General features: G+C 37.1%; 1 protein-coding gene across 5 annotated transcripts in view; it reads right to left on the bottom strand.

The window, feature by feature from the left end:
- The window catches only part of DNAH11 (dynein axonemal heavy chain 11), a 265993-nt gene that overhangs the window by 171192 nt on the left and 76984 nt on the right, over nt 1-17817 (bottom strand). For all 5 annotated transcript variants that reach the window (XM_039862506.1, XM_039862509.1, XM_039862507.1 and 2 more), the window contains 2 exons: nt 16882-17031; nt 13855-14088 (listed from right to left, as the gene is read on the bottom strand). In XM_039862506.1, the coding sequence (XP_039718440.1) occupies nt 13855-14088; nt 16882-17031 (384 nt within the window). The remainder of the gene's footprint in view (nt 1-13854; nt 14089-16881; nt 17032-17817) is intronic.

Genomic DNA, 17817 nt, shown 5'->3' with positions numbered 1-17817 from the left:
TGATTATATAGTACATTGATTAGACATTTATATAGTTTATAAACGATCCCCTTAATTGCTCTTTCTCTCCTCTGGCTCTCCACCTAGCCATTACATTAATGCTAACTGCATTCCCTATGTCCTGCTCCCCATCCCTGTGACCATCTATCACTATTAATTTGTACTTCTTTAACCTTTCACCCCATTCTCCCAGTCCCCCAACCCTCCACCCCTCTGGCTGTCACCAGATTTGCGAGTCTGTTTTTGTGAGTCTGTTTTTGATTAGTTTGTTCTTTTTGTTCCTTAGATTCTGCATATAAGTGAAATCATATGGTATTTATCTTTCTGTCTGACATGTCACTCAGTATAATAATCTTTAGGTCCATCCATGTTGTTGCAAATGGTAAGATTTCATTTTTTTAATGGCTGAGTAATATTCCATTGTATATATGAACCATAACTTCTTTATCCAATTGTCTGTCGATGGGCACTTCGGTTGCTTCCATATCCTGGCTACTGTAAATTGTGCTCTCATGAACACAGGGGTGCACAGATCTTCACGAATTATTGTTTTGGTTTTCTTTCATCTCACTTAATTCTTCTTAACTCATGACCCCATTCTAATTTCGATCCATCGATTTCTTAGATCAATATTCTTCAAACCATTGGTCTTTTTTCTTAAAATGTAAAGGAATGGGATGGCATGGAATAAAATGGAACAGAAAATGCTGCATTACAGTAGTAAGGGTATGTATTGTTTTGTGAAACTTTATTTCAGTTTCAGACTTTTGAGTGTTTACATGTATATGTAAACCTGATCTGATATAAAATATTTTTTTATTATTAATTGTGTTCAGAAAGGTTTGAAAGATACTCTCTTAGATGGTCATTTTGTTGGCATACTTACTTACATAAAACAGTCCTGCCTTACTCCAGGCTTATTGGCAAAAAGAAAAAAAAAAGGTGTTTTATTCCAGGGTAGCATATTGTAAAACAATACTGTCCCCTTTTTAGTTCTGCAAAAGACAGTCAATTAAAAAATGTTACAAGCTCTTGAGAAAGTTGGTAATAAGTGAAGATGACATATCACCCACCAGAGGCTCTCAAAACTTTATAGAACTACTGTCAAAAAACATGTTCCCTACAGTACTATTATCACATCTCAGAAAACATCCGACACTTCAGACTTCGCTGAGACTGCTGTGCTGCTGAACTAGAGAAGATTATATAACAACAGCGAGAATGGAGAAGGCAGGCAGGAAGACGGTAACCATGACATTCAATGAGAATGTACAATGTGCCAGGCACTGACTAAACATACTGCCTATAATCCCATTTCATTTTCACAGCAATCTATTATCATCCTAATTTTGCAGAGGAGGAAATGAAGTCAGAGACATAGTAACCACATTTACTGATCAGGGGAAGGAGGAAGTCAAGCCCAGACAGCCTGAGCTCTTACAGGTCACATCGCATGGATCCCCTGTACCAGATTCCACAAGACTGGCCCACCACCACCTTCAAGTGGGAGAAACTGCGGCTGGGCAAGAAGTATTCCAGGGAGACTTAAACACATTGGAAAGTTGGTTCAAAGGAATCAAAAATATGCATTTTAGACATTCATAGTATACTAAACCGCCTTATAAGCATTCATCTATTTTTAATATCTTCCATCTATAAAATGTAGTTATACTGTTAAAGCAGAGGTGATCATTATTTCACCTATGTGATGTTCAGTGTTCATCATCCCCTAGGTTTTAGGTTCCACGAAGGCAAGGTCTGTGTCTGTCTTGTTCAGTGCTTTGTCTCCAGAGTGACTGAAGGACTAGCTATGAAATAGTAGGTGCTCAATGACTGTTTCAAATAAAAGAATGTACCACATACATGTAAGTTTATCAATAAAATTTACACGGATGTTGGTTAGAAAAGAGGTGTTTGGCCTTGGATATTTTATCATCTGGGTCAAGACATCCAGTCTTTAGTCTTGTATCTTATGTCAGGACCAGTATTTGGTAAAAAAAAAAAAATTGGTGTGTTAGCAACAGTAATAATTCCTTATACCTTGTAAGAACATTGATAATTCTAAGTGCTTTTACATGCATTGTCTTATCTGAGCATCCCTTCAACCCGTGATTTCTCCATTATTGATTCATTTTTCACAAAACTTCAGTCAAGTGAAAGATGATTAAAAATACAGCTCATCAACATTTTCTGCACAGCATATATTGGGGATCTTATGTTGTTTTTCAGAATTAAACCTATCATAATAATGCTCTTTTGTAAGTAATAAAATTTTGTACCCACAAAAATAGTAGTTATAAAATGTGTCATTTGGGCAGTGGTATCAGGCAGCAATTACTAAATGGGCATACTATAATTGCATACAAGTTTATGGTCTCTGACATATAAAACATTCCTAGGAAGCTTTTAAAAACTGTATACCCTATCATGTAATCAGCACTTATGCTTGCCCTTGATCAAAGAAGTGTCACATGTCTTTCTACTGGATCCAGGATGTTTGCCTCAAGTCGACTACCTAACAAGCTCTCTGAAACTCAAGTGGCTACTTTCCTGGTCCACCTTGGCCTTCAGCCTACTCATGAGCACAAAGCCTTCCACAGCCTCCCACGACTCCTTTCCTACTTTGCATCACTTCAGCCGATATGTTCCCCCATCACAGCTGCTTTGACACCACAAAGACTATTCAATCTGCCTGGAGTCCTTTCCCCTCTGATCTTTGTCTAGTTGGCTTCCTCTCATCATTAAGTCTTAGTTCAAATTCACCTCCTCAGGTGGGCCTTTCCTAGCCCTCCTAATTACTACCCAATTATTTTACATATTCCCACCTTACTGTCTTTATGGTACTTACTAGTATCTGATCATACACTTATTTATTTTCCTATTTACTGTTTGTCTTGTCCACTTGACTGTAAGCTCCAAGAAGCGAGGCCCTTATCTGTCTTATTCAGTACTACATTCCCATACCTAACACAGTGGCCGGCATAAAGCTCAGTAAACACTCATGTGAATGAGGGAAGAAATGAACACACGAATGACAGCAACAGTACACCCAGAACAACATTTTGTTCTCTCATTCACACAAGACAAACGTGGTTATCGTTTGCAGGATGTACCGGTCAATGAGGAACGCAGACAAATAATTACAATTGCTTTTGCTAGGGAAAGTACAAAGTACACAGAAATAGGACCTTGCCTAATTTAGGGCTTGGAAAGACATTTTGGAGGAAAAGGTATTTATGCTAAGACTTCAAGAGTGAATATAATTTAGGCTGTAGAGAAAGTAGGGGTTGGCCACAGAGGGCGGCAGTATTTAAGCCACAGAAAGCAAGTGACCTGTGTAAAGGCCCAGGATATAGCAGGTGGCCCTGTCTGGAAACTGAAAGAAGTCTAGAATGGGGAGAGGGAGAGGGAAAGGAAGACCAGGTACATAAGGATGCTGGAGGGGGAACACAGGGCTCAAACAGGCAGGGCTCAGCCAGCTTACTAGGAGTCTTGAGTTAGAGCCATAAGAAACAGAAACATTTAAGGGTCAAGAAGAGGAACAGGAGCAAGGAAAGAAATCTGAAGAACAGCCCAAGAAGTAGATGGAAAGTGCAATTCAAATAAACATGAATATAAAGGAAGAGAGTATTTGAAGATGAAGGAAGTATTTTCTAACATAAAAAAAAAGAATAGAAGCAGACTCAGTCAAGTGGTAGAAATGAGTCATGGAGAGAATAAGAAACGAAAAAAGGGAACAAGTATAGATACTTAGTTCAAAAAATTTGATAATAAGAGTGACAGAGATAGAGCAGAAAATGGAAGACATGGCTTCAAGGGACAATTTTTGATGGTTGTGTTGTTTTTAAGTAAGGAGAGAGACTTGTGAATGTTTAATCCCTGATGAGGATGAGTCAAAGTGAAAACCTGAAGATACAGTAGAAATGGTCGCCAGGGACATCCTGAGAGTCCAGAACAGAAGAGACCCAGAACAAATGGCTCCAGACAGTCAGAGACTGTCCTTCTATGTAACAAAAAGAAGGGACGGAGGGTGGAACACCAATCCTGTCGGAATCGATCTGGTTCCTCTCTGACGGCACAAGCAGATAATAAGAGCTGACATGTACTGAGCACTAACTATCTTACAGGTATTGTGCACATGTGTTTGCATGTGTGTATGTGTGGCATGTGTGTATTCTAATTTAATCATCACAACTCTATGAGGAAGGTACTATTATTATCCCAACCTTACATATGAGAACATAAGGTAATTTGCCCAAGATCACACAGTTATAAATGGTGAAGCCAGATTTAGTACATGATTCTAGGATTTTACTGTGGATTTTACCAACAACAGAAACAAAACTTTCCATGCGGATAACATATTCATTAACAGGACATCTTGACCAGGCAAGAGCTGACCTCTAATGATTTAGACAATTGGAGAGAAGTAACCAGGTATTCCCCACCTATGAATTCTCTTATTTAGATAAACATGGAAACACTTCCCAAGAAAGGAAATCTTCCCCATCACTGAGGTTGACATGATACACGTGTCTAAGATGCTATGGTGTTCCCAAGGGCAGCCAGCTTTGCGTGGTGGGATGGTAATGAACTTGCCATGAAGGAAGGTGGCAGGCATAGAAGTAACAGACTCAAGGTCAGAAGTGATATGCAGTGGTGGCTGATCCTCAACTTTGTCCTAAACCGGCTCCTATGACAGTGTGGTATAAAGAGGCCACGCATGTGAAGTGAAAGAGCTATGTCCCTAAATACCATAGGTTTAAATGAGACAACACAGGAAGCACACTTCCCTTGCAGAAGCGGAAGCACTGCAGTTTCACCAGTATCGAGCATGGCCGATCTCCCAATCTAGGGACACCCGAGGCAGCGTGGGAAGCAGCTGGAAGGAGCTCCTCTGTAAAAATGTGGAGCTTGTAGTCCTCTGCTCGGCAAATCGAAGTGAACATTAATTATAGTGTAACTAACTGCCATAGTATTTTGCGGGTCAGCTACCGAAATCCTCGATCCCTTTTCCAACTGGACATTACACAGAAATAATCTTCTTTTTGTTTCAAAACAACAGAAGCAAGAATCTCTAATCCTTGAAACCCACCAATGTTTCAACTTCAGCCAGATCAAAAATAAGAGATTTTCGTTCTCATCAGCTAGAACAAAGGAAACTGCAGGAGACCAGGTTCCACACTCATCCGCACTTCTGGGGCATGTGTCATGGAATCTCGGTTTGGTACCTGCCTTTACCATGTTCACGTTCCATCTTTCCTTGAGTCCTACTGCTAAAAGTACCAGCACAATATTGAGCAGTGAATGTCAGAGACAGTGAGCATAATTACCTCATTCTTGACACTAATGGGAATGATTCTACTGCTTCACCATCAAGCATGATTTTCTCTGCAGGTTTCTGTTTTCTTCAAGTTATAAAGTTTCCTTCAGATGCTTATATTAGAAAAGAAAAAGGTGTAAAATCAATAATCTAAGTTCCTACTCCAAGAAATGAAAAAAAAAAGGAGCAAATTAAACTCAAGGTAGAAGAAAGGAAATTAATCGAGATAAAGCAGAAATCAGTGAAATGTAAAACAAATAGAAAAAATCAAAGTCAAGAATAGTTCTTCAAAACCATAAATAAAATTGACAAACACCTGGAAAGCCTGACTGAGAAAGAAGGAAAGAAAGCACAAATCACCAACACCAGGAATGAAAGAATGTGACTCCAGATCCTCCAGATGTGCTAGGCTAATGTCAACTCAGTTTGCAAACTTAGATCAGGGGTGGACAAATTTCTTTTGTAAAGAGCCAGATAGTAAATATTTCAGGCTTTGCAGGCTACCTGGCCTCTACTATGACCTCACTGAGCTGATGTAGTGTGAAAGTGGCTCAAGGCATAAGTACTGGGTCAGATTTTGCCAGAGGACTATAATTTGCCAGCACTGACTTAAATGAAATGGATAAATATCTTGAAAAATACAAATTTCCAAAACTGGCACAGGAAAAAGAAGACACAAATAAAGCTACATAAGCAGCATATATGTAAAATAAATCAATTTATAAGTTTAAGATGTTCCTCAAAGAAAATTCCAAGCCCAGATGGCAACACCAGTGTTTCCTATAATAAAGTCTTTCATAAAACAGTAATACTTTCCTATTCCTTTTAAGGAACATAACATTGATCTCCAAACCTGGCAAAGATATTATAGGTAAGGAAAAAAACAGACAAATGTCTCTTATGAACATAAATACAGAATTCCTTGACAAAATATTAGCAAATAGAATCCAACAAAAATATATACATATATAAAAGATAATACATCATAACCAAATGAAGTTTATTTCAGAAATGCAAAGTTGGCTTAGCATTAAAATACTCACCCCAGTGGTACTTCATAAGGTATATAAATGTGTAATCACCATGTACATCTGAAACTAATATAATACTGTACGTCAACTGTACTTGAAAAATAAATTAAAAAAAAAATTCACCACAGTAACAGCAAACCACATGAACATCTTAACAGATTTGAAGAAGTTCAATGCCTCAGGATAAAAACTCTCAGTATGTAGTAATGGAAGGGACTTTTCTCTAAAAAAGGCATCTATGAACACCTATAACTATCATACTTAACAGTGAAACATTAAAAATTATTCTTCTCTAAGACTAGGACTAGGCAAGGATGTCCACTCTCATACTTCAACACTGTGCTGGAGGTCCCAGCTAATTCAGTAACCCAAGAAAATGAAATAAAAGGCAAAAAAAGAATGAAAGACAAGAAGTAAGACTCATTATCTACAGATGATATGTTTATGTACATAGCCCCATGAAACAATTAAAAAAAAACAACACCTATTATAACTAGTAAGCAAATTTGGCAGAGTCTCAAGTCATAAGGTGAATATTTTTTAAAAATCAATTTATTTCTATATACCATCCACAAACATTAGAAAAAATTTTAATTAATTAGTATATGTTTCAAGCATCAAAACATAAACTATCTAAAAATAAGTCTAGCAAGAAATGCACAGGACAACTACATTGAAAACTTCAGAAAACATTACTGAGGGAAATTAAAGAAGACCTATTATCAGAAGATATACCATGCTCTTGGATTATAAGAAACATCACTGTTGAGATATCCATCCTCCCAACATTTATGTTTACATTCAATGTCATCCCAGTTAAAATTTAATTAGGCTAAGATTAGGCTTTTTAAAATAAATAAACAAGGTGATAAAATTTATGTAGAAATGAAAAGAACATAGAATAACCTAAATAATTTTGAAAAAAAGGAAGTTAGAGGCTATATTTAACATGATTTCAGGCTTACTATAAAACTGTAGTCATTAATACAGTGTAGATTTGGCATAAAGACAGAAAGATAAATAATGGAATAGGAGAGTCTGGAAATAGACCCGCATATATACAATCATTTCACTTTGGCCAAGGTGCCAAGTTAATTCAATGGAAAAAGAAAAAAAATGTATGGATCATAGAAACCCCAAACTATAAAGCACCTAGAACACAGGAGAATTCATGACATTGAAACCGGCAAGAATTTCTTACACATGACAGAAAAATAATCACAAAAGGAGAATTTGATATACTATACCACATCAAAATTAAAACATTCGACTCACGAAATATACCATTAACTAAATGAAGAGTCTATTCATTTCCTGAAAAGGACTTATACCCAAAATAAAGAAATCCTACAACCCAAAGGACAAACATCCCAATTTTAAAAAAGCGAAATATTTGAACAGACACTTCACAACAGAAGTTATACGAATGCCAAAACCACATGAAAAGTTGTTCGACATCTTTAAACATTAGAGATAAGCAAATTAAAACCACAAGGAGATACTATTTCACATCTACTAGGACGGCTGCAATTGTAAAGACTGACAATACCTCATACTGGCCAATATGTGAGGCAATTAGAATTCTGTCACTCTGTTGATGGGAATGGAACAGTGGAGACCTGTTTGGCAGTTTAAGTACTTAAACATGTGCCTTGCCTATGATCCAGCAATTTCACTTTTAGGTATTTACCCAGGAGAAATGAAAATATGTGTCGACAAAGACTTGTACAAGAATGTTTCAAACAGCCTTAGAAATTATAGCCCCAAAGTGGAAACCCAAATGTCAGTTAACAGAATGGATAAAAAAAAAAAAGTGTAGTAAATTTATGCAATGGACTATTAAGCAAAAAGAAAAAGTGAATTTCTAATATCTGCAACATGAAGACTCTCCAAAATATGTTTGATGAGAAATGGGAGGGTTTAAGATTTTACTCTACTTTCATGCTAAGTTAGCCTGACAAAGATTTATGAATGCTGGCAGAAGACACAGGACTCCTGAGTCACAGATAAAAGATAGTTTATTATTCACAGCAAAAGCATGGAGTAATATCAGAGAATCAGCATTCGCATCAGTCCCTGACCCCCATCTTTCAAAAGATAACCTAAAAGAGGAATAAGTTGCTTGCACATACAGTGAGTTGTGTTACAGCAGACTTGCAGGGGTCCCCAAGCCCTGGGCTGTAGATAAGTATTGTCGGTGGCCTGTTAGGAACCTGGATGCACAGCAGGAGGTGAGCTCTGGGCAAGCGAACAAAGCTTCATCTGTATTTGCAGCCGCTCTTCAGCATTAGCATCACCACCTCAGCTCCACTTCAGATCATTGGGCATTAGATTCTCATAGGAGCGCTGGTCCCTGGTGCCAAAATGGTTGGGGACCGCTGTAGTAGAGGAACCCTGAGTTTAGGGAGCCCAAATATTTTGTAAGCATGCTTGACTTTTGCCCTGGAAGGAAATATTATCTCTATTATACTGGACAACAAGTCAACCTGTCCTTTGCTCTGGAGAGACACCATCTTTATCTTCCAGGGATGTCTGCTATATAAACATCCATGCGAAGACAGTCTAGAACAAAGGTAGTCAGTACCACTGCTCAAAAGATGGACAAAATGTGAGACCCACAAAAAATTGTCTCCCAATAGTGTTAAGTGAAAAATCTAGAGCAAAAAAGGATATGCCAATTTGTGAAACTGGCCAAGAAGTTTATTAAAACTTTATAAGGTGAGTGAAAAAATCTTTCTGTCTTTTTCTACACTATAGAACAGCTGATGCGACAGGGTGTTTATCTGTTCTTTAAATGTCTGAGAAACCACTGGAAGAGGGCTCTATTTAGGAATATGAATCTTTAACTACCTTGGTTATCATTTGAATTATTTCTGTGGTTACTCATCTGCTCAAGTTTTCCACTTCATTTTGAATCAGTTTTAAAAACAGTATTCATAGAAAATCATCCATTTAGATTTTTAACTTAAAGCACAAGAAGTGTTATACAGCTTTTTAAAAATCTCTTTCTCCAATAAAATGCATAGAAGAAAACATAGGAACTAAACTCAAGGACCTTGGACTTAAAGAGGATTTTATGAATTTGACCTCAAAGGCAAGGGAAGTAAAAGCAAACATAAATGAATGGGACTACATCAAATTAAAAAGCTTCTGCTCAGCAAAAGAAACCATCAACAAGGTAAAGAGACAACCATCTCAATGGAAAAATATATTTGCAAGCAACGCCTCTGATAAGGGCCTAATATCCAAAATATACAAAGAACACATAGGACTCAATAACAACAAAAAAACAAACGATCCCGTCAAAGAATGGGCAGAGGATCTGAACAGACACTTCTCCCTAGAGGACATACAAATGGCCAACAAATATATGAAAAGATGCTCAACATCGCTAGCTATTAGGGAAATGCAAATCAAAACCACAATGAGATACTATCTCATACCTGTTAGAATATCCATAATCAACAGGACAAGAAATAACAAATGCTGGAGAGGATGAGGAGAAAAAGGAACCCTCATACACTGCTGTTGAAACTGCAAATTGGTACAGTCACTATGGAAAACAGTATGGAGGTTCCTCAAAAAAATTAAGAATTGATCTACCATATGATCCAGCAATTCCTCTACTGGGTATTTACCCCAAAGACTTGAAAACCCATATCCGAAAAGATATTTGCACATGGATGTTCATAGCAGCATTACTCACAGTAGCCAGGACATGGACGCAACCAAAGTGTCCTACGATAGATGACTGGCTAAAGAAGCTGTGGTACATATATACAATGAAATATTACTCAGCTGTAAGAAGAGATGAAACACTGCCATTTGTGACAACATGGATGGACCTCGAGATAATCATGCTAAGCAAAATAAGCCAGGCAGAAAAAGTAGAAAATCACATGATATCACTTATATGTGGGATATAAACCTAAAAGCAACAAATGAACAGGACAAACAAACAGGGACTCAGGGGTATGGACAATGGACTAGTGGTTACCAGAGGATAGAGGGTGGGGGAGGAGGGGAGAGGTAGATGGAGTAAAGGGGGTCAAATAAAGAGGGAAAGGGTGAAGTGGGTAAAGGGGATCAAATATATGGCAGCTGAAGGAAACTGGACTTTGGGTGGTAAACACACAATAGAATATACAGAGGTCAATTTATAAGGTACACCTGAAAATTATATAATTGTATTAACCAATGTTACCCCAATAAACTTAATTTAAAAAAATATCTCTTTCTCAGAGAGCTTATGTTTCCTATACCTAACCTTTTATTTTTGCTTCGTCCTGTAAACTGCAAATCTTTGTCCATGTTATTGGTCTGTTCAAAGAACCAACTCTCAGGTTTTTGGATCAGACTGGACTCTAGTGGCATACACGGATAGCAAATCCCGTTTTTCCTTATCTCCATCTGTCAGTGTAGGGATCTTGAGTTATTTCAGGATCTGTTCTGCTTATTATAGGGGTTGTTTCTAGAATAAAGGTTGGCGAACTATAGACCATGAACCAAATCTAATTCACCGCCTGGTCTTATAAATAAAGTTTTATTAATAAAATTTTATATCCAGCCACACCCATTTCTTTAAAAATTGCCTGTGGCTCCTTTCCTACCACAACAACAAGACGACTAGTTGTGAGAGAGACTGTGTGATCCATAAAGACTAAAATCTTTACTATATAACCCTTTGGAGAAAACAGTAGCCAATACCTGCTCTACAGTCAAGACACAGTGATGGCAGAAGGCCTCAATAAATGTCTCACTTTGTTTATCAAGAATTCTTCAGGGCTTTATCCTAGGGACAACTCTCTTCCTTTTACATCTAGACGGATGTTCAAATAAGGGACATGTCACAGATTTACTTTTTGTAGGTGGGGGAGGATGGACGGTTAATGAGAAAATTTTTATATTGCTAATCTTGAGTATTATTAAAAGTCCTCTGGGAAATGTCACAGCACACTAGCTATTCATTTTTTAAAGTCAAAAATGACTCCATCTTTTTTTATTATTATTATTTTCACACAGCTCAATAATAAAGGAAGAGTAGAAAAACTTTCTTATCAGAACTCAAGCTTCCAAGATACTTTTGCCAAGGAATCTTTAAATCTGATAAATTTGTTACATTTGACATATCTTCAAAGACTCTGGCAAGGCAAGGACATATATCTAAAATGCAGTATTTTTGCTTTTAATCCCAACATAATTTAACATACAATCGCAATAGGTCTAGGGGAAAAAATTGAGTTTAAAATAATGACCTCAGATTATTTATCTCACTAGAATTTGGAAGTGAGAACTAAGGAAAGAAATCTCTTGCTCAGGCGGATCATCAATAACAGCCAACTCTGATCTCAATTTTAAAATTAAGCTATTTTACAAATATAGGGGAGTTGGGGAAGGGTGAATTAGATAAAGGAGATCAAAAATATGGTAGCTGAAGGAAACTGGACTCTGGGTGTAATCACACAATATATAGATGTCAAATGATAATGTACACCTGAAAATTGTATAATTATATTAACCAATGTTACCCTAATAAACTTAAAAAAATCAGCTACAAAAAAAATTAGAATAAATTAATATTTAGAAAAAATTAAAAAAATAAAATTAAGCTATTTTAAAGAAATAAAGTTCTTTATTTATTAGCAAGTCATTTTAATTAAAAACAATCTCTAGCATATGGTTACATCCATGTCTAAAGAGAGACAACTAGAAGGGTTTCAATTTATGTACATTTCTCATGAACCAAACTACAGCATAACAGTATGTTATCTTCTCTAATGTGCCTATTAGTATCAGTCACCAAACTGAAATGTACTGAAGGCATCTATTCGCTGGTCTAACATGAACATTTCTATTCATGTTAGAAGTTTTTTCAAAAAATTACTTTTCCTTTCTTTCTCTTCTACATCTGGATTTTCTCATTCTATATCTTTAACAATAAACAAATCAAGAAATTGAAAATAATGAAGTTGATATAAGTAAAAAAAATCCATAAGACACCATTTACTGTTTTAGCAATAAAATATTCTAATCATTACAAAAAATACAATAATTGGAGGCAAGGGAGAAAAAATCAGAATAGATCAAGTAGAAATACATTTGTTACAAGATTTAAGTTTGAACAGTGACTGATAACAGCTGAAATTTAAGAGTGGATATTATTTTAAGTATTTAAAAATTCCTTATTTAAATATGTAATGAAAATAGTTACTGTAAAAGCACAAATATCAATAAATTAACCGAAAAGTTATTTTTGTAAGCATAATAGAATTCATTGCAATTTAACTAATTATCTCAGTGGTTTATGCCCATTAAAAAAAATGTAACTATTCAGTTTCCTCATCCAAATGGCACTGGCTAGAATTAAAGAGACATTGCCTTAGAAGGAAATCAGCCACTTCTTTCAATCTAATACTATGACTCGAAGCCTACTAAATAGAAACCAATGCCCCATTTTCCGAAGGATGTAAAATCAAGAATATATTTTTCTCCAAAAGCAAATCATACAAAACTTCTTTAGTAACATAAATGAGGTGGCCCCTATCCAAGATTAAAAGAGCAAAATTGAAAGGAATAATCAACACACGCTATGGCTTAAAATTCTTGAATGTGTCAGAAGACAAGCATCCTTCACTATCCAAATCTATTTGATATTCAAGGTACTGAGTTAAAAGCACTGCTACGAAGAGAAGAATGGGAAGTTATGGAAAGCATTCTGAATTCTGCTGGCCCTGCCAGTTTCACTTACAAATTGTGGGATATTGGGAAAGCTATTTAATATCTCTGGATTCAACCTTTATCCACTGAAAGCAAGAAGGGTATACTAACTCATATTTACACTCCTTTCCAAGCCTAGTATTCTCTTAATCTATCAAATAAAAGAAAGGCTATATGTCTGAATTATTCCATAGCTAAGAGCACACCTTAAGATGGGAGGCTTAAGGAGAGGAGATGGCATACCTGGATGAATAAAATGGAATTCAAAATAGATTATTTTCCAAAGTTACTCATCTGTGATTTGTAATTAACAGAAAACCAAAATGCATAAAAACATTTGTTTTTGTTGAACAGTCATCCGCCTTTGTGAATCATGCACGTATTTGCTAATAAATACATCGTCAGCTGAGATGGAGAGTCTTACACAGAAGGAAAAAAAATAGGCACAGTACCTAGAAGGGAATGATGTCCTAGAGTCTTGGAGGGATAATAGACATGATGGATGTTTTGAAAACCCATGTAGAAAATTAGAAAGATAATATATAGGTAGAAAATGAAAAGTTAAACGACTGATTGCTAAAATCTTCCTAGCACAGTACCTTGCACACAGAAGACACTTGGAAGGAAGGGAAGAAGGAAGAAGGAAAGAAGGAAGGAAAGAAGGAAGGAAAGAAGGAAGGAAGGAAGGAAGGAAGGAAGGAAGGAAGGAAGGAAGCAAGCAAGCAAGCAAGCAAGCTTACCTCAAGTCCCTTTAATTCTCTAAATCATGAAACTATAAAATACCTGTTTTTTATGAAAATCCTTTAGGGCTGTTTCATAGCCTTCTTCCAGTCTACTGAAGGCTATTCCTACATCTGTAGTCCACCAGATTTGTGAGCTGGTTAGTGCAACCTGAGCCGGGAAATCAAAAATCCACAGTTCCCTAGGTTTTTCATCATAGGCCACTATAGCTTCTGTGATTGAATGTCGCACTGTCTCTTGCATGGTCTGCTCAAGTTGCACAAGCCACGTTTCCACCTTTGGAAGCAAAAGGAAATGTTATAACACAGGCTTAACTATGGCAGAGGGGCAATTTCATCCTCTCGTGGGCTCAAAGGCCACGCAAATAGTGAGGCCTCAGATGGATTTATTTTACATCTTTGTAGAAAACTAGAAGAGGGGTAACTCAAAGGAAAAGGTAAACCAATGACTAATGAAATGTTTTTCCTACATGAACCTGTCTTCTGCAGACGCTTCTCAACATATTTCACCTACTGGCTGGCTAATAACTTCAAACATTCTCAACAGAAGGTATTCTCAATCCTTCATTTTTCAGACTTGAAGACAAGGAGATTCTAGACCAAGATCCCCTCTGGTAACACACAATAGTTTGAGAAACCAAAGCCTCTAGAAAGTAATGCGCTAGAGTGATTTTCTAGAGCTTTGAGGATATGGGAAACTGATTTTTAAAAACATACCTTTTGATAATTTCAAAATCTATTGAAAATTCTTCCCTAAAATCTTCATAGTTCTTAGGCTTAAGACAAGGTGTTTTTAGTAAGCATCTTAATTATATTCCCTACTGGTTCTCCTCTTCACACTTGTCAAAAATTAGACAGTAGGAGAGTTTGAGAGGCAGGACTACTGCTGACTTGTAAAGATTCATCGTTTTTTAAATTCGAGTTTATTTTGCTCCCACAAATATATTTCAGCCAGTTTTCCATCCTATTCAAATATGCTTTGTTAAATTTATCTATGTTTCCATGGGATATTGTGTAACAAAAAAACACATATACTATTTGCAAATCATTGACCATATCAATAAAAAATGACCATAATAAATTCCAAGGACCACATGGGATGCTGAAGATGTATAACTGATTTCTATCCCTGCTTTTGTGAAGATGGCAGCCACACTCAGTCCTAGAACCACTTTCTCTGGAGAACTGTGGAGTGGTATGTGGCTAACGAGCTGACAGCCTTCCCTATTCAAAGAAAAAAGAAGCACTGCCCTGGAAATGGCCCCAACATCCTAACAGCCTTCTCCTCTGGCTTCATAGCTGGGCTTTGTTCACATGCCTGAGTTCAGGGTCTTTGATCTAATCAACGCTTTAGTTACTAAGCACAATTCAATGTCACCAAGCAATAAGTTCCTTCAGTGAATCAGACATTATTTAAGCATCTCCCAGATACTCTGGCATCCACGCCCTCAATGTGACCAACTTTTCTCAAGAACTTTCCAGTCCACATTGGAAGACCAAACACACACACAACTTGATATATCAGCTCACATTCAGATGACCATGCCAACAATGGCAACTTAGCTCAGTATGATTTGAGAACTAAGCTCTGATGAGGTGTTTGTTTGACCCCTCCCTTTTTGGTAGTTCATCAGCTTCTGCCCAACCCTCTAAAAAAACAGTTACCACTTCCTATTATTGCTACTTGTGTGTATATCCATTTCTTCAATGAGCCTAAGAGCTCTTCGATGGCAGGGGCCATGTCTTATCCAAAAGCCTAACCCAACATCTGGTACACAGTAGGTATTCGATAAACAGTAGTCAAATAAAATACAAATAATCTAAATTGGAAAGAACCAATCATAACAGTGCAAGGGTAAAGACCTAGAGTAAAAGCATCTTTTTATAAAATAAAGGCAATTATTTAGAGAGTAAGTCTATTATATGCTCGAAAGTATCTAGCCCAAGTTGCTTATACAGAATAAATTAAAGCACTATGAAAACTTTCAATATCGAGGGTTTCTGCTACTGACAACCACATCTGTCAACCGGACTGTCCTCCTTCTGGGCGCTATGCCAGTCGGCCAGCAGTCTGCTGGGGAGGGAGCAGGCAGCAAGACACTTTAGTCAAGATAGTTTATGGTGACTTTTTCTAATCATTGTAATAATATCCTAAAGAGCCCAAGAGATCAAAAAATATATTTTAATCAAAGTATGCCACCATCTGCTTCCCCTTCATTTGGCAGGAATTTTCTGGTACAATATTAAAAAGCAAGAGAGAGGAATAAAGAAAACCCCTGCTTAAAAAAAAAAAAAGGTTGCCATCACGTTTCTGCAAGGGGGACTTTAAGGACCCACTGTCTCAACCCAAATGGTTCTGTAATAGAGGCTACTGCTCAGTGATTCTGTGGATTAACCCAAGCTATACAAGCATCATCATAAAAAAAGATGCAATTCCTCTAAATCATCTGAAAACACAGAGAGCTCTTTCATCAATCATAACGAGCCATTCTTGCAGATCACTGTTGAGAATATTTTTGAGGTATTTGGCTGCGAGAGAAGAGAATATGCTAACTTAACTGTCTGTGTACACGGTAATTAGGGGATGTGACATCAGTTTGGTAGACTCAATCCACTTAATTTATGAGCAGCCATTTACAATCTTCACATCAGAATCCTGAACCACAAACCTCTTTAAAACGGGCTTTACTGCATATGGTGCTGCTTCACCCTCATCCCTGTCCTCTCTGCAGTGGTGAAAATGAAACGTTTTGTGGGGGCTCTGTCACCGGGCTGCATTTGTTTCTAATTCTGGAGTCCACTCATTCAATTTGAGACAGTCCCTCCTGTCTAGTTCAACTGCTAGCATCTCTGAGGCCCTGAGAGGTACTGCAGCCAAATGCACAGACAGTGGGAAGCATGGCAGAGAAGCCCTCTGCCACACTGGACAGACATAAACAGGAAGCTCTGAACACAAAACTAACCAGAACCTTATTTGACATGAGTTGATTTCTCCTTGTTCAATTCGACCTTTAAAAAATTATCCCGAAAATCCTCCTCTAGCATAGAAAACCTCATAATCAAAACTTACATGGCCTATGCAGTCACACTCGGCTTGGAATGGGACATACTCCTTTTCTTTGCTGGACATTCCAATTGCTCTGTGTGCAGAAACATCCTGATCGTCTTCAAACTGCAGATCGGCGATGCTATCAAAGAGTTTGGCAAGGTGACGTGTTACCTAAGACAAAATATAGTCTGGTGACCTAGTGATGATGATATAGGAATTCACAAAACTTACTTTATATAGTTAAAGAGCTGTCTCAAAATGGTTTTCCTCAAAACAAAAATCACTTCTTAAATTCCAGAGTTTGAAATGACCTTGGTGGAGAAGTGGCCAGACACTCTGGGTACATCATGAGGGTCTGGGTGGTGAATGCTTACCACGCAAAGTTACCTATTTTCTACTTGAAGACTGGAGACTTACCAACTCCTCTATCTGTGCCACATTCCTGTAGCAACCAGCTTGAGAATTTTGTGGTCAAGCTTTTAAAATTCACACATATTATTATACTATAAAAAGGTTTGTTGTTTTTTTTCTTAAAAATAACCATTTTCTTATCATCTAACATTTACTTAACATCCTTTTTCATAAACGTAAAACATTTAAAAAATTCATGAACTATTTTGGTGGTCTTAGTTTTTTAATGTATAATGCTTGTTTATTTCAGTCATCCTGCAAGGAAACACACTCTGACCACAAGGACAGGAGGACCTGCCTATCACTCAGATGAGACCTTCCCTAGTTTAATCATGATGCATGTAGCTGCGAGGTAGCATTTCCTTCCACAATCAGGAGCAGTGTGTCTCACGTAAGGCTGGACCCTTTAGTTAACAGTCCTGCAGCTTCTGGTAGTTGTAGGCGGTTTAACACATATAAAAAAAAAATGTGTTAAAATATCTGAAACAAAATATGTTAGATACCATCTTACATCTTGTGTTAGGTCCCACGTCGTATACTTGCTTT

Source organism: Pteropus medius, unplaced genomic scaffold, assembly GCF_902729225.1.
Source record: "Pteropus medius unplaced genomic scaffold, Ma_sr-lr_union100, whole genome shotgun sequence".
In the NCBI taxonomy this organism is placed as follows: Eukaryota; Metazoa; Chordata; class Mammalia; order Chiroptera; family Pteropodidae; genus Pteropus; species Pteropus medius.
Note: the sequence above shows the minus strand (reverse complement) of the source record. Positions and strands in the feature narration are given on the sequence as shown.